Source organism: Girardinichthys multiradiatus, chromosome 24 (assembly GCF_021462225.1).
Source record: "Girardinichthys multiradiatus isolate DD_20200921_A chromosome 24, DD_fGirMul_XY1, whole genome shotgun sequence".
NCBI classification, from domain to species: Eukaryota; Metazoa; Chordata; class Actinopteri; order Cyprinodontiformes; family Goodeidae; genus Girardinichthys; species Girardinichthys multiradiatus.
In genome coordinates, this window is record NC_061816.1 from 8,500,815 (window position 1) to 8,521,144 (window position 20,330).

The 20,330-nt window shown below is 40.4% G+C and overlaps 3 protein-coding genes across 4 annotated transcripts in view; all 3 read left to right on the forward strand.

Annotated features, from left to right (window-relative positions):
* Window positions 1-14,754, forward strand: part of LOC124861374 (neural cell adhesion molecule 2-like) — a 715,631-nt gene extending 700,877 nt beyond the window's left edge. For both annotated transcript variants that reach the window (XM_047355064.1, XM_047355063.1), the window contains one exon: window positions 11,625-14,754. In XM_047355064.1, coding sequence (XP_047211020.1) covers window positions 11,625-11,681 — 57 coding nt within the window. In that variant the 3' untranslated portion in view covers window positions 11,682-14,754. The remainder of the gene's footprint in view (window positions 1-11,624) is intronic.
* Window positions 14,755-17,915: 3,161 nt separating this feature from the next.
* On the forward strand, window positions 17,916-18,810 carry LOC124861175 (zinc finger BED domain-containing protein DAYSLEEPER-like). Its single transcript, XM_047354699.1, has 2 exons — window positions 17,916-18,338; window positions 18,616-18,810. Exons 1-2 carry the CDS (start codon window positions 17,916-17,918, stop codon window positions 18,808-18,810), a joined length of 618 nt encoding a protein of 205 aa, XP_047210655.1.
* Window positions 18,811-19,681, forward strand: LOC124861176 (E3 SUMO-protein ligase ZBED1-like; the record flags this gene model as incomplete). Its single annotated transcript, XM_047354700.1, has 1 exon — window positions 18,811-19,681. A coding segment is annotated over one exon (684 nt), but the record flags the coding sequence as incomplete, so codon positions are not given.
* Window positions 19,682-20,330: the final 649 nt, after the last annotated feature.

Here is a 20,330-nt window from a genome sequence, read left to right on the forward strand (position 1 = left end):
ATGGATGGATGGATGGATGGTTAATCTGATGGATGGATGGATGGATAATCGGATGGATGGATGGATAATCGGATGGATGGATGGATGGTTAATCGGATGGATGGATGGATGGATGGATGGTTAATCGGATGGATGGATGGATGGTTAATCGGATGGATGGATGGATGCTTAATCGGATGGATGGATGGATGGTTAATCTGATGGATGGATGAATGGATGGATGGATGGATGGTTAATCGGATGGATGGATGGATGGTTAATCGGATGGATGGATGGATGGATGGATGGATGGTTAATCTGATGGATGGATGGATGGATGGTTAATCTGATGGATGGATGGATGGATGGTTAATCTGATGGATGGATGGATGGATGGTTAATCTGATGGATGGATGGATGGATGGTTAATCTGATGGATGGATGGATGGTTAATCTGATGGATGGATGGATGGTTAATCTGATGGATGGATGGATGGATGGATGGTTAATCTGATGGATGTATGGATGGTTAATCTGATGGATGGATGGTTAATCCGATGGATGGATGGATGGTTAATCTGATGGATGGATGGTTAATCTGATGGATGGATGGATGGATGGATGGATGGTTAATCTGATGGATGGATGGATGGATGGTTAATCTGATGGATGGATGGATGGATGGATGGTTAATCTGATGGATGGATGGATGGATAATCGGATGGATGGATGGATGGATAATCGGATGGATGGATGGATGGATAATCGGATGGATGGATGGATAATCGGATGGATGGATGGATGGTTAATCGGATGGATGGATGGATGGATGGATGGTTAATCGGATGGATGGATGGATGGTTAATCGGATGGATGGATGGATGCTTAATCTGATGGATGGATGGATGGTTAATCTGATGGATGGATGAATGGATGGATGGATGGTTAATCTGATGGATGGATGGATGGTTAATCTGATGGATGGATGGATGGATGGATAATCGGATGTATGGATGGCTGGATGGTTAATCGGATGGATGGTTAATCGGATGGATGGTTAATCGGATGGATGGATGGATGGTTAATCGGATGGATGGATGGTTAATCGGATGGATGGATGGTTAATCGGATGGATGGTTAATCGGATGGATGGATGGATGGTTAATCGGATGGATGGATGGTTGCTTAATCTGATGGATGGATGGATGCTTAATCTGATGGATGGATGGATAATCGGATGGATGGATGGATGGATGGTTAATCTGATGGATGGATGGTTAATCTGATGGATGGATGGATGGATGGTTAATTTGATGGATGGATGGATGGATGGATGGATAATCGGATGGATGGATAATCGGATGGATGGATGGATAATTGGATGTATGGATGGATGGATGGTTAATCGGATGGATGGATGGATGGATGGATGGTTAATCGGATGGATGGTTAATCGGATGGATGGATGGATGGTTAATCGGATGGATGGATGGATGGTTAATCGGATGGATGGATGGATGCTTAATCTGATGGATGGATGGATAATCTGACGGATGGATGGATGGATGGATGGTTAATCGGATGGATGGATGGATGGTTAATCGGATGGATGGATGGATGCTTAATCTGATGGATGGATGGATAATCTGACGGATGGATGGATGGATGGATGGTTAATCGGATGGATGGATGGATGGATGGTTAATCTGATGGATGGATGGTTAATCTGATGGATGGATGGATGGATGGTTAATTTGATGGATGGATGGATGGATGGATAATCGGATGGATGGATGGATAATCGGATGGATGGATGGATAATTGGATGTATGGATGGATGGATGGTTAATCGGATGGATGGATGGATGGATGGATGGTTAATCGGATGGATGGATGGATGCTTAATCTGATGGATGGATGGATAATCTGATGGATGGATGGATGGATGGATGGTTAATCGGATGGATGGATGGATGGATGGTTAATCGGATGGATGGATGGATGGTTAATCGGATGGATGGTTAATCGGATGGATGGATGGATGGTTAATCGGATGGATGGATGGTTGCTTAATCTGATGGATGGATGGATAAATTAACGGATCATTTATAATAGCAGACCATTTTTTTACACCAAAGCCTATAAAATAGTTAACAGGGAAGATGTTAATGCAAGAGAAGACGCACACACTGGGGGTTGTTTTACTGCAGTACCTCACCTGAACAGTAGGGATCAGTGCAGAGAAAATAATTCTGCATTAATAACAGCAGAAGAGTTTAAAATTTTTCAACAGCTAAACAGTTTCGACTTATTGTAAATTGTACTTTAGGTAATATTCTCTCTCTTTTCAGAGACCTGGGCTTTCCATCGTTACCGCCCAACACTGATTAATGGAGTCATCATTAAGGTTTGATAAAAAGTAATTTAGAAAATGTTCGTCTGGACCAACCTGAGACTCAGGATGTGTTGGGCATCTTTTAGTATCTTTCAGTCTGGATACCTGTTGGCTGAAGCTAAGTTAGTTAGGAAAGTTTACTATGGCTTTAATTGTCTCAAGGAGTCAGTGGTCAGATTTATTTTGGATCATAATCCAGGGATAAAACATAAAGTTGATTATAGGCTAAACACGAGGCATTATGGTAAATGTTGTTAACAGTTTGATCCCTGGTGTTTTTAGTAGTCTGCTGGTGGCAAATCCATCTCCAACCTGCAAATAGAGGAATAGCTTTTTATCCTTCTTGGCCCTTAAGTGGGCTCTTGGCAAAGATCCTGAAGTTTGGTGCTGACGTTTACATCAAACTGCTAGTTTGGTGCTGATATGTTCATGCTCAGAAACAAAACAGTAGCTGTTGAACAAAGTGGACTGTACGACAGGGTGGTTCTGCTGAGACAGGGTGGTTCTGCATATCTCTGTTTGCTCAGGTTGAAGGATTTATGGCAGACATGTTTGACTTGGAGGAAGCCAGACCTTTACATGTCTCCATGCTCACCTGAGGAATAATAGTGAGCAAAATATACTCAACAAACCCACTCATTATCTGAAACATAAAGTGGGAAAAGACAAGCATTTAAAATAGAGAAAATTATGGTTGCTTTTCTGTTAATTATTTGCTTAGTTGTTTTTAAATTCTGTCAGAGGAATTGCTGCTTCTTGCTTGATGACAAATTAAAAGGTTACTGCTGTGTTTTATCTAATTGGTTTTCATAAAACATTTGCAATTAATTTTTGGAGTTTGCAGCAGATGGCCTTTTTTTTAAAAACATTTTATTTTTTGCTGGATTCATGTTTTTTTTTCTATGCAGGCACTATCATTTTTTATTACAGAAATACAGAGAAGCTGGATTTGGCCTGACTTCATAGAGATAAGACAGTTAGTGGTGTTGACAACTAGAACGCACTTTAATTTCAAACTCTTGAGCTGCTAAACCCCTGAGCAAACAAAGCGAGTGGAAATCCAGTCATGTTGAGGAACTAATAGGATTTGGAGTGAACGCACCTGCCTTTGTCAGGGTTAGAAATATACAGTGGCTTGTAAAAGTATTCATACCCCTTGAACTTTTCCACATATTGTCACATTACAACCATAAACGTGAATATATTTTATTGGAATTTTGTGCAAAAAACCAACACAAAGTGGATACAATTGTGAAGTGGATCGAACATTATACATGATTTCTTTTTTCTTTTTTTTTTTTTATGTAAAACTGTAACGTGTGTTGTGCAAAAGTATTCCCCCCCCCTTTACTCTGAGTGCAACCAATTGCCTAGGAATTACCTGATGATTGCTAATGACTAAATAGAGTCCACCTGTGTCTAATCTAATTTCAGTACAAATAAAGCTGCTCTGTGATGGCCTCCGAGGTTGGTTAAGAGAATATTGGGGAGCAAAGAGCATCATGAAGTCCAAGGAACACATCAGACAGGTCAGGGATAATGTTGTGAGGAAGTTTAAAAAGATTTCCCAAGCTTTGAACATCTCACAGAGTACTATTCAATCCATCATCTGGAAATGGAAAGAGTATGGCGCAACTGTAAATCAACCAAGACAAGGCCGTCCACCTAAACTTACAGGCCGAACAATAATTGCGTGCTGCATATCTATAATATATTTGGCCAGTTGAATGGACTCATTTGTTTATATTTTAGACTCATAAAACAAGGAGGTGGCGAATCTCTGTGAGAAGAAAATGAGCCTTCAATCCCCTGAATAAGACCCTGGATCCTACCTGAAATAATAAGACAGCTTGTAAAGAAACACATAATAGTGTAAACAAAACGTGAGCCTTTCTGCAGCTTGGGGGCCTGCTAAAATTAATTTAACTGTAAGAAACAGGCACTGCAGTCTGCCTTTGTGTGCTGCAGTCAGTGGCCATGTGCTTAATTAGCATCAGATGAGGAAAGAACAAGCTACCCTGGTTGTGCTTTGGTGTCAATAACAAGCTTAGAGATTAGAAATATACATGTGCATAACCGTTATTATATCTCACCAGCTGCTGCTGGCCCTGCCAGCACATTCAACTGCTTGTCAAGACCCAGTTACAGTACCTTAGCGTTGCTTTGACACTAATGTAACGTCTGATAGCGTTTGTGCACAGAAGTAGTGTATTAATCTAATGTGTTTAGATGGCATTGATGGCTGTTGTAGAGGTGAAGAAGGGATGAAATTTCTCCTAAACAAAATCTGTATTTTCAAGCAATGACTTATTACAGTCATGTAGCAACATTAACCCTTACATTCACACATTAATAAGCTGTTTTTTGTGTATGGGTGTGTTTGCACTGGAGCCACTAAGTTGGACTAGTGTTCAACCCTGTTAACTGCCACTGCAACTTCATAAAACCTTTCTTCAAACCTTCACGTCCAGCAGTCGGCCAGAAATGCAGAGCACCTCAGCAATATCTTCCCAGTTCCTCTACATACTGTCACACTCTCAAAGGTAAAGGTTAACTGTTACAGTTTGGAGGTATTTTTTTGGGAGGAAATTACAGTTAATCAGCTGGTTAATCACTGGCTATATTTAACCCGAACCTTTGAGCATCACTCTAGCTATGTACTTTTAAAAAAACACTTAAACAGCAGTAAATATTAGACTGTAGCTACAGCAAGAGAAGTTGAGCTAAGTCAAATGATGATGATGATGATGATAGTGACAGGTCCTTTCAGTGTTGCTGTAAAGGAAGGATTGGTTTATACTAAATGGAGTATATTGTGTCATCCTCCCAATCTATGATAGATGCGTAGCTGTGATATTATCCTGTTTAATGTGTAATAGTTGATATTCTCACGTTATAATCTGCATTTGCTCTGCTAGAGACCAGATGTTCAAAGGAATATAAATGTAATAAAGCTAAGAAAGAAGTTGTTAATTTGTTAAGAAAAACTTCAAAAGACCTAAAATCTTATAAATGTATTGAAATATTAAAAGGCAGTCTGGTTACAAGTTAAACCTCTCATTTCACAACCTCAGTTAAAGAAAGTTTTGATGCCTAACTTTACTGATATGTCGGTTCAGCAAATACATTTTCTGTTGATTTACATTCAAGAAGGTGGAAACAGCAAGAGGCAAACCATTTTTCCATGATCTGAGGACACCTCGCCATCTGAAGTCCAATCTGGGTTTGCATGAAGCTAATGAGACATGAAATTGGCTCTACTCTGCAGCCACTCCAGCATCCACCAATCAACCAAAGGGAAACCCCCTGTAGCCAGTTGCAATATTTGGGCTTATTAGGTACAGTATCACACAGGGTCACTGTTTTACATTCATGATCTGGTTCGCTAGACAACTCCCCTGGAGTCCAGTAAATGTCCAGCATGGCGGTTCGACTGTATTTCTGTTCTGACACAGAGTGGCTCAAAAAATCCACTATTAACTGCTTGCATAAATAAAAACTTGTGTTAATGAAGGCTGAAAATATCAAAGTTCACCCCTGTGGTGAACTCTGTGGAGCTGTAGCTTTGTGCCTGTTTTTTCTTAGTTAATTCACAGCATGTGAAACACTTTTCCCAAAAGGACTTCCCAGATATTAAACTGATTCATCAACCCTTATTGTGTTTCCAGCTAAACTCTTATATAAACTTCAATCTCACAAGTTTCTAAAGAGAAGAAGGATTGATTTCCTTTAATAAGACCATTGGATCAAATGAAAAAAAGAATGCAGAATAAACTAAGTTCACTAAATCTGAATATATGTGGCTCTGGAGTTCAAAAAATGCAGCATTTAAAATGTTGTTGTAAGGGTTTGAGGCTTTAAAAGGATGAAACTGATCAGCAGTACTAGCACTCACTGGCTTTAATGCATTTAAGATTGACATGTTAACGTCATCAAGCTAATGTCGGGCACCAAAATAAGGGACCTTCAATTAATCGAGCAAAAGAAAACATAAACAACAAATTCAGGACAGACGATATAAGCGGCCTAACGGCAGTATGTGGGACCACCATTATTTACAAAATGGAGAAAAGCTCCCAAACAGTAGTGTAGACTTGATTCACGGTATTTTCTGGTTGTACTCAAGCATATCTGCTCATTTAAACAATGTTGCAAATGGGATTTTAACATCAATATATTGTTAGTTGAGGAAGTGTCATTATTAATCCGTGAAGTCCTGCATGTTCTTAAGGGAAATCAGTGTTTAGTTTGACAGTTTTTGACAATAGATCTCATTAGTTGTTATTAATGTTTTGTTCTTTAAGTTTATATTGAAACACATACTATGTCAGAAGCTAGACTTTTAATTTTTTAAACCATTTAAAAATAATTATTAAAGCCGTTCATCACAGAACAAACTATACTGAGAAGTTCCTTTCTGTATCTTCCAGCAGTAGGTTCAACCCAGCTGTGGAAAAACTGCAGAGCCCCCCGACATTTTATCTGCTTTCTTCTAAAGACTGTCGTTATATAATCATTGGTGAAGTACTTAGTGTTTTTTCTTGCTTATCTATTATATTTAATTTACCAGATTACCCTATGGGGTGCCACAGACTGTAGACCACACAGGACAAAGCCCCCTCACTTCTCCAAGTCCTCCAGGTATCCCTGAGCAGGATCCAGGCCCCCGCCACGCTAGTCATTTATTGAGAATCAGGCCACAAGACACTAGGACAACTCCCCCAGACAGCCACCAGGGCACACCCACACAGAGAAGCTATCCTGACAAGGAAAACAGAGACACCACCAAACAGGTCATTACACCCACCCTGCTACCAACCATCATCCCCACACCAGGGTACCCACACTATGCAGAGTTGCCCACACAGCCGCCACCCACAACTTACATGCTATCTCACCCCATATGGGGGTCCACACTGGCAGCCGATGTCATGCGGCAGCTGCCAACTGTGTCCACTACATATGTTAGAGTGCAAATGTATAGATATGTCTTTGTTATTGTCACTTTGTAAAGGGGAGTGTGGATGACTAAAGTGCATTAAAATGGGGAGAGGGGTAATCTCCCCATTGGTTCCCCCACTGTTGGTGGGGACCCCGCAGCCCCGACCCATACCCAGTTAAAAATTAGCAGGACATGTTCACATATTGACGTCATATCTCATCTTATATCTATAATAATAACCAACTGTAATCCTGACATAAAATACAGGTAAATAATGTTGATTAATGATGAATTTATGGTATTCCGCCAGAGTAAATAATACCATGAAATCCTTTTTTTTCTTTTTGTTTTATAGCTGACTGGGCAGATTGAGCTGCATTTTCAGTCAGAAGCATGAGTTGATGGATGGTTTCTGATTCAAGGTGACAGACGAGTCCTGAAAGATTACCAGGAGGGGCGTCAGAATAAAAAGCACTGCGACCTTGTTAACTCAGCAAATGAGTAGCCCTCAGCTAAAGTGTGTTAATACTGATCTGCCGGTGGGCTGATACACATATCAGCAGGCTGACAGAGAGCTGGGCTGTTTCAGCTTTCAGTGCATGTGACCCAGTCCTTGTTTAAAGATTAGATCAGGAAAACCAGCAACGAGGGATCAAAATGTGAGGCAGAAGTGCAGTGTTGATGTGAAGGCAGGTAAAAGCTTGAGGTTCTTATTGATTTACGTTAATAAATATGAAGCAGCATGTAAAGGGGGCAGTGTAAGAGATATGGGAAGAAAGGGTTGAAGTCCAACACTTTGGGTTTGAAGTAAAAAATGTAACAATTCATAATATAAATGTACAGATTTTTATTTTCTTATCCATTTCTTAGTGCTTCTTGGTTAGGCTTTAGTGATTTAAAAGGCAATAAGAAGCAAACTGGATATGGTTTATAGACATGTGTTATCCCACTGACCTGCTACACTGAGCAGAAAAACAATAGGCCACCTGGAATGACTTCAGAGGATTTATTACGTTTTTCTCAAACAGCCAAAGTCAACCATTTAAAACTGGAATAGAAATGTGCATCATTACACAAAAATACATTTCTGGAAATCCACATAAGCAACAAAAACATGGAACCATTTTCTCTCCAGATTTTCCAGTTTTAAGTTATTACACGATTGTTTCAGTTAGCCAAAACGATGAAACCATTTTTAGAGAACTTTTAAAACTTTCTTCAAATTCAGAAGCTTACATACCTTAGTTTCCTTAGTATTTCATAGATCGGCCTGTTAAACTGTTGGACTTACATCATGCATTTAGGATATCCTTCCACAAGCTTCTCACAAAGGTTTGCAGGAATTCTGGCCCATTCCTCCTGACAGAACTCACATAACTGGGCCTTGAGACAATACCCCCTTTTTCTAACAGATGTAACGATGGCCATTTTAGTTTCAGTTTTAGTTTCATCAGACCACAGGACGTGGTCTGATGAAAACTATGTCCTTCATCCCAGAGTGCATTTGCAAACTGTAATCTAGCATGTGATGCTGATTTTGGAGTAATGGCTTCTTCCTCTCTGAGTGACCTTTAAGCCCTTGCCATTGTAGGACTCCTTTGTACCCATAGATGAACCAAAATTGTGGTTCCACATATTTCTTTGGATTTTTCAATAGTGTCACTCAAGGAATCATTGTTTTCAAGGTGTTGCCTTAAAATAACAAACAGTGCCTTCATGTAGCTCAGATGTCATAGATTGTTCTAGCAGAAGCTTACAAAGCCATGATTTAAAAAAGTAATTTCTCTCATTATTCTGGCATTTAGCAAATAGAAACAATGTTGGTATTCCTAACTGACCTGAACCAGGAAACTTTTATTTTGATTTAATGTCAGACAGTGGGAACAAACACGTTTTATGTCTTTCTAAAGATGTATGGTTTCAGCTGTTTGCGGTCATTTGAGCACATTATCGCAAAGATGAAGTGGTGACGTCCTTGGGCTGCATTACTCAGAGAAAGACACAGAAGAATAAAGCAAGAATTTGTTTCTGAGAAACCAGACATCGCTTCATAGGTGTGTTCTGCTCTTTTCTTCCTGCTCTAAATGAATCCAACTAAAAGCTAATGGAAAGTGGGCCAGTAGCTATAATGGCATTTAAGTTAACAAAGGAGTAAAATATTAGAGCAAAGTGTAGCGACTCAGTAGAGGAAGAACAATCACCAGAGCTTGTTTTAAACTTTAATAAGACGGTTGCATCTGTATTACATTTTGCAGCTACTCTGAAGTTTAAACACTGTGTAAAACGTCTTGCCTTCAAATCTTTATGACGGCTTTAACATTACCTTTCTTTAAGCTACAATCAGTCCTTCATAGAACAGCATCAAAGTATTTGGACCCTAGTTTGAGACCTCAGTGACGCGATGAACACTGTACAGACATCATTTTCTGTTGGACGGATATCCAGTTCAGTCATTTCATTTCTTTAACCAGGTTTGAGGTATTGAGAGGTCACAGATTGCCTTTCTAAGCCAGGCCTGTCCAACATAGCAGCAGCATGGTACAAGGTTCACAAAACAGATGAGGAAATTACGTAAAGATTTCATAAAAAACATACCTGGGAACACTCACAGTTCACCTTCCGAAGTTTCTCCAAGGATTTAAACTCAGTTTGGTAGATGCTGTTCAGATTGAAGATTCAGTATTCCCAGTCTGAAAAGGTATGGAATTTGAGTTTATTATTTATCAGGTTTGCAGAAGTATGGAAGAAGAAAAGTGTGAATAAATATTTCTGATTTTTTCTGTTCGTTCCCTCGTGTCTTTTCCTCCTTCCTTGTGTCCTAGCTCCACTTCTTCCATGTGTCCTATCCATTCTTCTTTTCTTTCCTTCTTTGTGTCCTTCATCTTTCTCTCTTCTCCTTCCTTCCTCTAATGTTCTCCAGGTTTCATATTTAAACCCTGCCAGCTACCATAACTTCATCACTTCACCATTTTGTATTTTAAAGTTTAAGGTAAAGAGCCTGGGACCTCTGGAAAGTTGCATCAAGAAAAAATCTGGATTCTTGGAGCATCAGATGTTGAAACCTCCAAGATCTTTCTATCCTAGTTCAGTTCTGACTTTTGGAACCATAATTTTCAGAATGTTCCCATTGAACAAGTTTGGAAGTAACCAGGTAAATGAGCTAAAACATCTAAAACAATTCAGGACACATTAGCTTTGCTTTGTACATACTACCTGTTGCTACATTTGTGTTTAGCGAGATCTTCAGGCCGATCATGGTTGATTATTTAGAGGAAGTAAAGTCATGAATGGGTTTCTGTGGGTAAACAGTAGAAGGATCATTGATGGTTTGGTCAGTAGATGCAACTGGAGACTCAGCTTTAGCCTCCAGTTTCCTTCATGATCAAGGTAGGTCTCCAGTGCAGCCATCTGGTCACCCTCTCTATCCTTTTCATGGGGAGTTTACCAGTGAGAACTCTGGTGGTACCTGAAGGGGTGAGCCCTCGTCACCTGGATCTCATCGTCTGATCACCCTTGCAACACTGCTGTCTCCAGCAATACAAAACGCTCAACAAGTTTCCCCCTTAATTTAGTTTGGGGGGGGGGTCAAAATGACCAAGTTGCAATAGATATCAGTAGTACCTTCCTAACTCCATTGGACCAAATTTTGTCATCTTTGGGAAGTAACTGTGCAGAGCGTTAGAAAAAGACTCAGACCACACGGTTATACACTGTATTTACATCAAATATATGAGGTTTTAGCAGCATCATAACTTAACAATCACTTTTTACATCTTGGCACCAACTTATTTTCAGCAGCTAAGATGTAGCTGCAAAGAAGAGAAAAGAGACCAATAATGAGTTTTCATAACTGAGGACAGTTTGGCCTGTTTCAATTGTAAATTGGGAAAAAGTCAGGAGTACAAGATTGCATGACCCTGTTTCCTCAGACAGTTTTCCTGGGTGCTGAACTGCTCCTAGGTCTTCTTTTGGTCAAACATCTACAAGCTGATAAACTGATTTCCAACCATTCAGATCAAAGAGAAGCACGAATATTCCTAATCTACCAATCTTTCTATTACCCTTTTGTGCAACTGTGGAAAGGCTGTTATACTTAATATCCCCACTGGCTTTTACAAAAAAAATAAGAATAAGGCTCTCTTATGTGCACATTTTAGTCCTGTTTTACTCAGCATTTAGTGTTTGCGCTTGATAAAAACACATTTCCCCAGAACCTCAGCTGTGGCCATAGTTTCTCGTTGCGAGAGGTAAAAACACCATGAATCTCACATGCCTTTCTGTCTTCTCTGCGTCTTCTCTTCACTGCAGGAAGCTGCCGCTGAAGGAAGAAAATGGCAAAGAGTCTCTCAAGCCGGATACGATTGAAATCAAGGTGCACAGTGACAACAGCCTCCACATAAAGCCAGACGACAGCAAGGCGTAAAAAGCAAAAAAAAATAAAATGTAAAGGTAAAGAAAAATGGGTCGGTCCCCCTCGCCACCAAAAGAACATTCGGATCACGAGACCAAACCCCCCAGAAAAGTGAAAACACTGGAAAATAGTGGAGTAAAATACTATATCTGTTTATATCGATGCCCGAATGAAAGGCATGTGTAAATAAAATCAAAAGAGAGCAGACAGGAAGAAAGGATCAACCTTTTTGACATCCAGAATGCATTATGTTCCCACATACACGGATTCAGTAGGAGGCTCTTGTTGATTAATGATTGTATTTTATTTTATTTTCTGCCTTTTTCTGTCTCGTTTTATCAGCTCTTTTATGAAATTCCTCAGAATATCCTTTTTATTGTGTTTTATCAAAGCCCACGTGAGGTTTAGGATGGTTAAACGGTGTTATAGCCTCCATATTGATTTGTTTTTTAAATGTTACACAGTCCTAAGTGGAGAATAAAGGTGCGGACGTAGTGTTTCCATGCTTTGGATGTTGTCACTACAAAAACCGCTTTATGCCTTTAATAGCCAAGCTGGATTTCAAGCTAATCAGATGCAAATGTAGCTTCAGTTTGTTCCATGCCGGCAGGATTTTCAGAAAAAAAAAGTCAAATAATGCACATAAAAGTTCAAATGAGGGCTTGTCAAGTATACGTTAAGGTTTTGGATCTGTATAGGAAAAGAAAGCAGTGGATATTATCACCCAAAGCATGGAGACATGTGAAGGAAACATGTTTTTCCTTATTCCTGTCCCAGATCTGCCTGACATGCGTTTATTTTGAACAAGAAAAACCCTTTTCTGTTTCTGACTCTCTCTGATGTCGTTGTGTGTTGTACATAGGTGAAAAAACGGATATTTTACAGAGCTTTTATGTAAATATATTAAAAAAGGATGTCATTTTTTCCACAATGCAAAAGGCTTGGCTTTTGTTGTTAACATCCCCCAGATGAGTAGATTTATTTCCTCCTTCCTCTTCTCTCTCCGTTGTGTTCAGGTCCAAAGTTCAGTGCTGGTGTAATATTGCTTTTCCCACTCATTTGCCCTCCCTTAAGGAAACCCCATGCCCTGAGGCTATTTCACGGCATTTCAACTGAGGCAGTAATTACGGCATTAATGTGCCTTTTCTTTATTTTTATTTTTTTCCCTCCTTGTTCCCTTTCTGTGGTGCGATGCTTTTGTACGGCTCGCTCCATGAAATCAGTTTCTGATTGTGACTTTGCTGCTTTTTGCGCCTGAGAATGTGTCGACTCTTTATTGTGATGCTGTGAAATTGGGGAACCGTGGGTTAGTCGTTGGACTGTGGATTGTAGTCGGCCACACTGGACCTGTACAGATGTATACAGATAGATGTTGGGTGGTGCTGATACTCGGATCAAACTAACAGGGTTCCTACACGTTCTGGGAAATGATGGGATTAGGTTTCAGTATTTTCCAGGTCTGGATAAACCTTGACAAAGAACATAAGAATATGAAAAAATATTTGTATTTCCAGACTTTATTTCCTATCCCATTGTTCTTCTTTCTTTGTTTCCTTCCTTAATTTTTTTCCTCATGTCATTTCTTGATTCCTTGTGTCCCACCCGTTCTTGTTTGTGTCCTTCTTTTCTTCCCTCCATTCTTCCTTGTGTGATACCACTCTTCCATCTGTCCTTCCTTCCTTACTTGTTCTTCATTGTTAATTCATTCATTCTTTTCTTTCTTGTATCCTAACACTCTTCCTTACTTGTTTCCTATCCCATCCTTTGGTCTTTTCTTACATTTCTTTCCTTCCTTCTGTCCTATATCCCTTCCTTTAATTTGTCCTTTTTTCTTGTGTCCTACCTTCCTACGTTGTGTCCTTCCTTCCTTCCTGTCTTTTGTTTTTCCAGCTTCCATGTATGAATCCTGTCCCTCTGTAGACATGTGTTCCATTGATTCCTGGTATTTTATGTTAAACGTCTGTTAACAGACTGGGAACTCTGGGAAATTGAGTGTGGTAAATTCTGAAACAGCTACTTGACAAAAGTGTAGGAACTCAAAGGTAAAGCGACTGGCTTCAGAGATCTGGCTCTAATGGAGTGAAATGCATCATCACGTGTGTGTGTGTGTGTGTGTGTGTGTGTGTGTGTGTGTGTGTGTGTGCATACATGCGTGTGTGAGTGAGTACACTTCAGGTTGCATCTATGTCTGTTGAATGTATCTGCACGTACAGTACTGTAAGTCCACCAGTGTGTGCACATTTTGGTTTTAGTAAAAATCTCCCAGTGGAACCAAATCTGAACTTAATGACCTAAAAATCAGACTGAGCTGCAGTTCCAGGATTTATTTTATTACTGTTGCTTTATTTTGTTTGTGAGAGGCATCATGCAGCTCTGCAGGTCATTTTAATGATGACCGCATACCAGGTGTGAACGCTGCGAATGATCCTCTCTTTTGTTTTATCACGGTGGGGATGGGACTGAGCTCCTATGAGTAGAACATCACTATGTAGTTCTCGACAGTGATTAATCCCCCCCGGCTGCAGCCTGTGTCTGTGAGCCCACCGCTGCTCGCCGCCTCTCAGACTGCGATGGCTTTTATCTGAAACCCGTAAAGCGCCGGCTTTGTTTTCTCACTGCAAAAACATGTACCTGCATATCTCACGTGGATGGTTCCTGCCATGGAGTGGTTCTGCTGCCTGTTAATGGTCACTGTAAATACTGGAGCACAGTGCCTGGAGGCTATACAGTTTGTTCATGTTCCTTTTGTATTTGAATATGAGTCTAAACCCACTCTCTCCTCGTTTCCTCCACCAAACCTCAATCCCTTTGATTCTGTCAGGGGTTAAACAGACGTGTTTGAGCTTAGTGTACATTATGTGTCCTCTTTGTCCCCATGCCCCCCCTCCCTTGACCCCTGGACTGTCCCTGCGGAGTGTCAATTGTGCAGAAGGTGGGAACTATAGATGTTTTTCTGTATGTACCTGTGGAACACTTGTGACTCGTATCATTTTGCCGCTGTAAATAAACATGTCCTGGTAGAAGAGAGTGATGAGTTGTCTTTTATCATTTTATTAATCTGTGTTTTGTATTATAAAGAACTGTTAAAATGTATGGATTAGGTCATTATCACCTACCATTAGGTAGAAAAAGTTGTTTTATCGCACTTAAACAACAAAATGAACCTTGTTTTACTCTTTAAACTAAAGACGTCAACAAATATATGTATTCTGAGGAAAAGGTCAGGACACCCTACCTTCTAGTAGCTCTAATAGCTTTAGTGACATGCTTGTAGCCATCTACCAGTCTCTGCCATCCATCTGGGGAAGTTGAACCCACTGCTTAATTTCAGCTGTGAAATGTCTGAACAGCAAAACATGGGGTGATTATGAACTGGTAGCTGCTGGGAAGGAAAACATCTCCTGGCAGGTGTTTTAGATCGGAAGAAGGAAGAAAGAAGCAGCAAGCTCTTTGCAGGAAAGCGTTATGGACTACTGTGATGAAGACCGCACAGTTTAGATGCAATAATTAAGGTAAGGTTTTCTATGGGCTAAAATTACCGCTTTAATCCACACGGATTATGGGCATACTAAGTGATGGGAGTAATGTTAAAATGAATACTTTATTTCGGACTAATCTTGACTGGTAAACAATGTGTTGGCATAGGGGTGCTCAAATGTCCCGAAGCAGCAAACGCACCACTTGGAAAGGTGCAGGTGCTGCCTGGAGTGACCTGATGAGCTCCACCTGTGGACACTTCAGAGAAATGCCCCGGAGAGGACACAGCCTCAGTTAAACGGGTAAAATGTTATTTTAAGAATTAAACCTTTTATTAATAAAACTGAACTGAAAACATGTTGGGCCAACCGGATAGGAGGCTGCTGCCATAAACAAGAATACACGGTGGACAGGCAGGTGAGCTGGCCTGCCAAAACCAGTTGGTTTTCCTACGTAGTTTAAAAGTTAACTGAGCAAAATCCTAATTCTGTTCCTCAGACCGTCTGGCAGAGACCTGAACGCAGCAGCATGTTGTTAGCACACCGATCTCTAACTGCGACGGGAACCGGACTTCTGGTTCTGGAGCAGAACAATTCTGTCGGTACGTTTTTTTTTTTTGTTTCTCTCCCACACGAATAATTGGAATCAAAAACAGAACATGTTATGAGCCTATATCTACCGGAACATGCCCACAACCCAGCGAGGAAACAAGCTAACATTAGCCTGCGGGTTCTTTAAACAGCTCCCCCAGCAAAGATCCTCAGCAAGCAAGATGCGCTTACTGTAACTATTTTGTGAAGCCGCGAATGCTGTTGATTGTTGTTCAGAGCAGCTTTGTAAAACCCAGTTAACCCGGTGTTGGAGCTAGAGGGTCCAGAAGCAAAGTGGGAAAACTTTTGTGAATGGTGTTTAATTTAACTTTAAATTTGAAGAGTTTTATGCGAGTTAATTGACTCTTCTTTCACAGACAACTTGTACTATTTTATTACAACATCATTTTATTGAATCTGATCCAATCAGCTCCCCGTATGTCAATATGGTCGACATCTCTTTTTAATTTTTTACCTGCTGGAAACCCCTTAATGACAAAAGCAACGGTTCTTTTTGGAAATGGGACAAAAGCATGCAACAGACCTACTTCCACACACTTCCTAAAATCCCCACGAAGAAACCGGAAGTCGTTCTTTTGCCACATCCGGTGGTAAAATGGCTAATTGCTGAAAACAATTTGGGTTATTACTGGTATATTTTTCTATAGAACTGTAGAAATGTACATAGTAACCATATGATTACATACTTTCTCCAACAAAAATGACTTTCTAACATGGAATTATGGGAAAAAGAATAAGGGGTATTTGAAAAGGGGCGTTGAAGAGACTAACATTTTTTTTTACACTGTTGGAATGATTTCATAACCGCCTCGGGGTTTCTGTAACTTTTCCCTCAGTTGTTTCAATGGTTTATCATTCTTATGATTAAAGAAATACATAAAAAATAATTTAATTAAAAAATATATAGAACTCGTTATCTTTTATCGTCAAAAACAAGAGCAATCAAAGGTGACTATTAAACAATTCCTGGCAATAAGTGTCTGTTGTTTTAAGTTGTTAGCAAACTTGATAAAGGAAAGGTTTTTTTTTCACTAGTTGTTCTGGTTCTGTGAGCTTATCTAGAAGTTAGGTTTGTGGATGTAAAGAAAACCACAGTGACCTATCATCCATCCGTCTCTTCATCTATCCATGCCTTTGTTCTTAGGTCCATACGTCCAACCATCTGTCTCTCCTTCAATCTGTGTCTTATCCATTTGTCTGTCCATTTATCCACGTGTGTCCATCAGTCTGTATGTCCATGTGTTTGCCAATCCATTGGTCCCTCTCCCAGGGTTTTTATGCAGTCTGTGAAAGATTGAATTGGGTTTCAGTATTTTGTAGGTTTAGATAAGTATTACAAATATATGAAAGTTGGGAAGAATATTTATTTCCAAACCATTTGTCTAAAGGGGGTTTAGGGATGGGAAATCGCCCTATTTTCTGATCGTAAGATCGAGGTCACTGGCTATCGCCAATAGACGATCCAATCGGCTGATGGGGCGGGCGCAATTATGTCATCAAAAAAAAAAAAATCTTGGTGCCAAAAACATGGCAGAGTCAGACAGCAATTTGGTGCCCAAAAAGAATGCTAAGTCGGTTATTTGGGCATATTTTAGGTTCTATCCAAATGCTAACGGTGAGCCTCAAGACCTAACACAGCCTATTTGCACATTATGCAAATTATGTGTGCCTGCGAAGGATAGGCAAACCACAAATTTATTTGCGCACATTCGAGTCCATCACCCCGCCGAGGCCGCAAAACTGCCTCCAACCAGCAGCGCTGCAGGTGCTTCTGGGGGACAGCCACGGGGGCAGCCCACAATATCAGCAGCTTTTGCTAAATCAACTAAATACAGGCCAAGCAGCGAAAGATGGACCAAGTGTACAACAGCTGTTGCAAGATTTCTGGCGAAGGAGTGCGTCCCATTTCAGGCGGTTGAAAGAGAAAGTTTCAAAAAAATGTTGACTACACTGGATGCGCAGAATGAACCGCCTGGGAGGAAATATTTCTCGGAGACTGCTGTGCCAAAACTGTATGAACAGCTGAGAGGGGAAATAGTTAATGAATTAAAAGAGGCCAACTTCATTGCTTTGACTACGGATATGTGGTCAAGCATTAACATGTCTCCTTATATGTCCATAACTGCGCACTATGTCTCAAAAGACTGGAGATTAAAATCCAAATGTCTCGAGACAGCTTTTACCCCAGAGAGTCACACCGCGGCGGTGCTAGCTGAAGCACTCCAGGATGGGTTGCAAGCATGGGGAATAGGAGAAGAGAAAGTCGTCTGCATTACAAGCGACAACGGAGCCAACATCGTTGCAGCTGTTCGTGATCTTAAGTGGCCATGGATCAGTTGTTTCGGGCATAATTTGAACTTAGCCATCAACAATGCCTTGAATAAAGAAAAAAACAAAACGGACCGGGCTTTCGGAGTGTGTCGCCAAATAAATGGAGCCTTTTCACACAGTTGGCAAAGGCGACAGCAACTCAGGAAAGAGCAAGAGCAACAGGGGATAAAGAAACCGCTTTCTTTAATAACTGTAAGTATTAACATATAGCCGTTATCCCACCAAGCGATAACAAACTCAGTTTCAATCATATGTTTTCTGTTAAAAATGTACAATTTCATCACTTGTTTAGTGTTGCCACTGTATTATTACCAATAATAACATAACATAGATTGGAGGATAGTTTTATCGGTGTCTGCATACAAACATACACACAGAAGATGGCGCATTTAGAAAGTAACAATACGCACATTGCTTTTACTCAGACTATAACTGCCCTTTGCCCATTATATTTTCTGTTATAAAACAGGATTGTGCAACGCGCTGGGGCAGCAAATATGCCATGACAGAGAGGATTCTCACCCTGCTGCCTCACATCAGAAAGGTTTTTGCTGATGACAGGAGTCGGCGCACACTACCAACCATTAGCTGGCAAGATGTAAGCGTGCTGGAGGCTTTCACAGAAGGCCTGAAGTCTGTATCTGAATTTACAGACATCTTGTGAAGTGAGCGTGACGTCACCATCTCATCGCTGCTGCCTCTGCTTCATTTGATTAAAGATACTCTCAAGGAAAAAGAGAGCGATGCCAAACTGACTGCAGCCATTAAACAAACGATCCTGGAGCAACTTGACAGTAGATATGACAACGACAAGATCATCCAGTTAATGCGCACAGCTGCCCTCCTTGACCCGCGGTACAAAGCTACTCACGTGGGCAGTATTGACCTGGACTACATCAGAACCCAGCTGGAGGATGAGATGTTGCTGTTCTGGAAGCAGACTACTTCCGGACCACCTGTGACTGTGCGGGACTCTACGGATGACGACGATGCACCTCCTTTCTCCCAGTCTCAGCCAAGCAAAAAGAAGAAAACACTTGGCAGTCTCCTTGGCACAATAAGACCTGCTTCTGTTGCAACTCTTGAGCAGCGAGCCCAGGCGGAAATGGCAAATTACCTCCAAGAAGAGGTAGTTGATGGAGAAACCAACGCTCTTGAATGGTGGAAAAGGAACGAAAGCCACTTACCCTTAATGGCAAAAATTGCACAGAAATATTTGTGCATTCCTGCGACCAGCACGCCATCGGAGTGCATTTTCAGTAAAGCAGGGAATGTTGTAACCCGGTACCGCAGTCTGCTAAAGCCAGATAAAGTTAACATGCTTGTTTTTTTGTCAAATAATTTGTAAAAGTGGGTCATATATTTATTTTCATTTGTTTATCATACGCAGGCTGCAATGTTCTATTGTTTAATGTTTTAAGCTTTAAGTTCAATCGAAATAATTTCTTATGAAAGGCAAACCTAAGTAGGCGTCATATTTGAAGTGATTTTATTTTGTGGTAACATTCACATTTTCTAAGAAATACTACCGTTTAAGCCGTTTTTGTTTGTACACATTATTTATTAAAGCCAGTTTATTTCACACTGTAACTCTCGATTTGTAATAAAGTTACTTGTTCAAATGTATGCCTGTCATGGTTTATTCGTTTTGTGACTATGTGTATACAGCACTATCGGCACCACTTGTGGCGCACAGAGTATAGCGCAAGAAGATGACGAGCGGAGATACGAAGAGGAGCCGCGTTGGCGCTTACTCCGAGAAAAGTGAAAGGAAAAAAGAGAAAGACGCATTTTATTCCCTCTATTGCACAGATCACGGGGATGATGATGAAAACATTTTAAATTACAGAGAAGCGCGCATATAGAATTGATTTTACATCCCCAGCACGGCATTAAATTAATTAATAAAGATCGCCCTTTGAAAAAATAAATCATGATCCAACCCTTCAATCGCCGATAGACGATCCAATCGATAATCACGCCATCCCTAAGGGGGTTAATACTTCCATCTTTCCTTGTGTCCTTTTATTATCGTGTCCTTCTTTCCTTCCTTCCATTCATCATTCCTCCTCTTCATTACTTTCTTCTAGCCATCTGTCTTTTATTTTATCCATTCATTCATTCATATATCTGTCTTTCCTGACATCAGCCTTCCATTCATACAGTCTGTCAGTTTTATACGGA

Coding starts and splice junctions, on each gene's coding strand:
- LOC124861175 (XM_047354699.1), top strand. CDS start 17,916: ATGTCTCCTTATATGTCCATAACTGCGCACTATGTCTCAAAAGACTGG. Junction 18,339..18,615: donor AACCGCTTTCTTTAATAACT/GTAAGTATTAAC, acceptor GTTATAAAACAG/GATTGTGCAACGCGCTGGGG.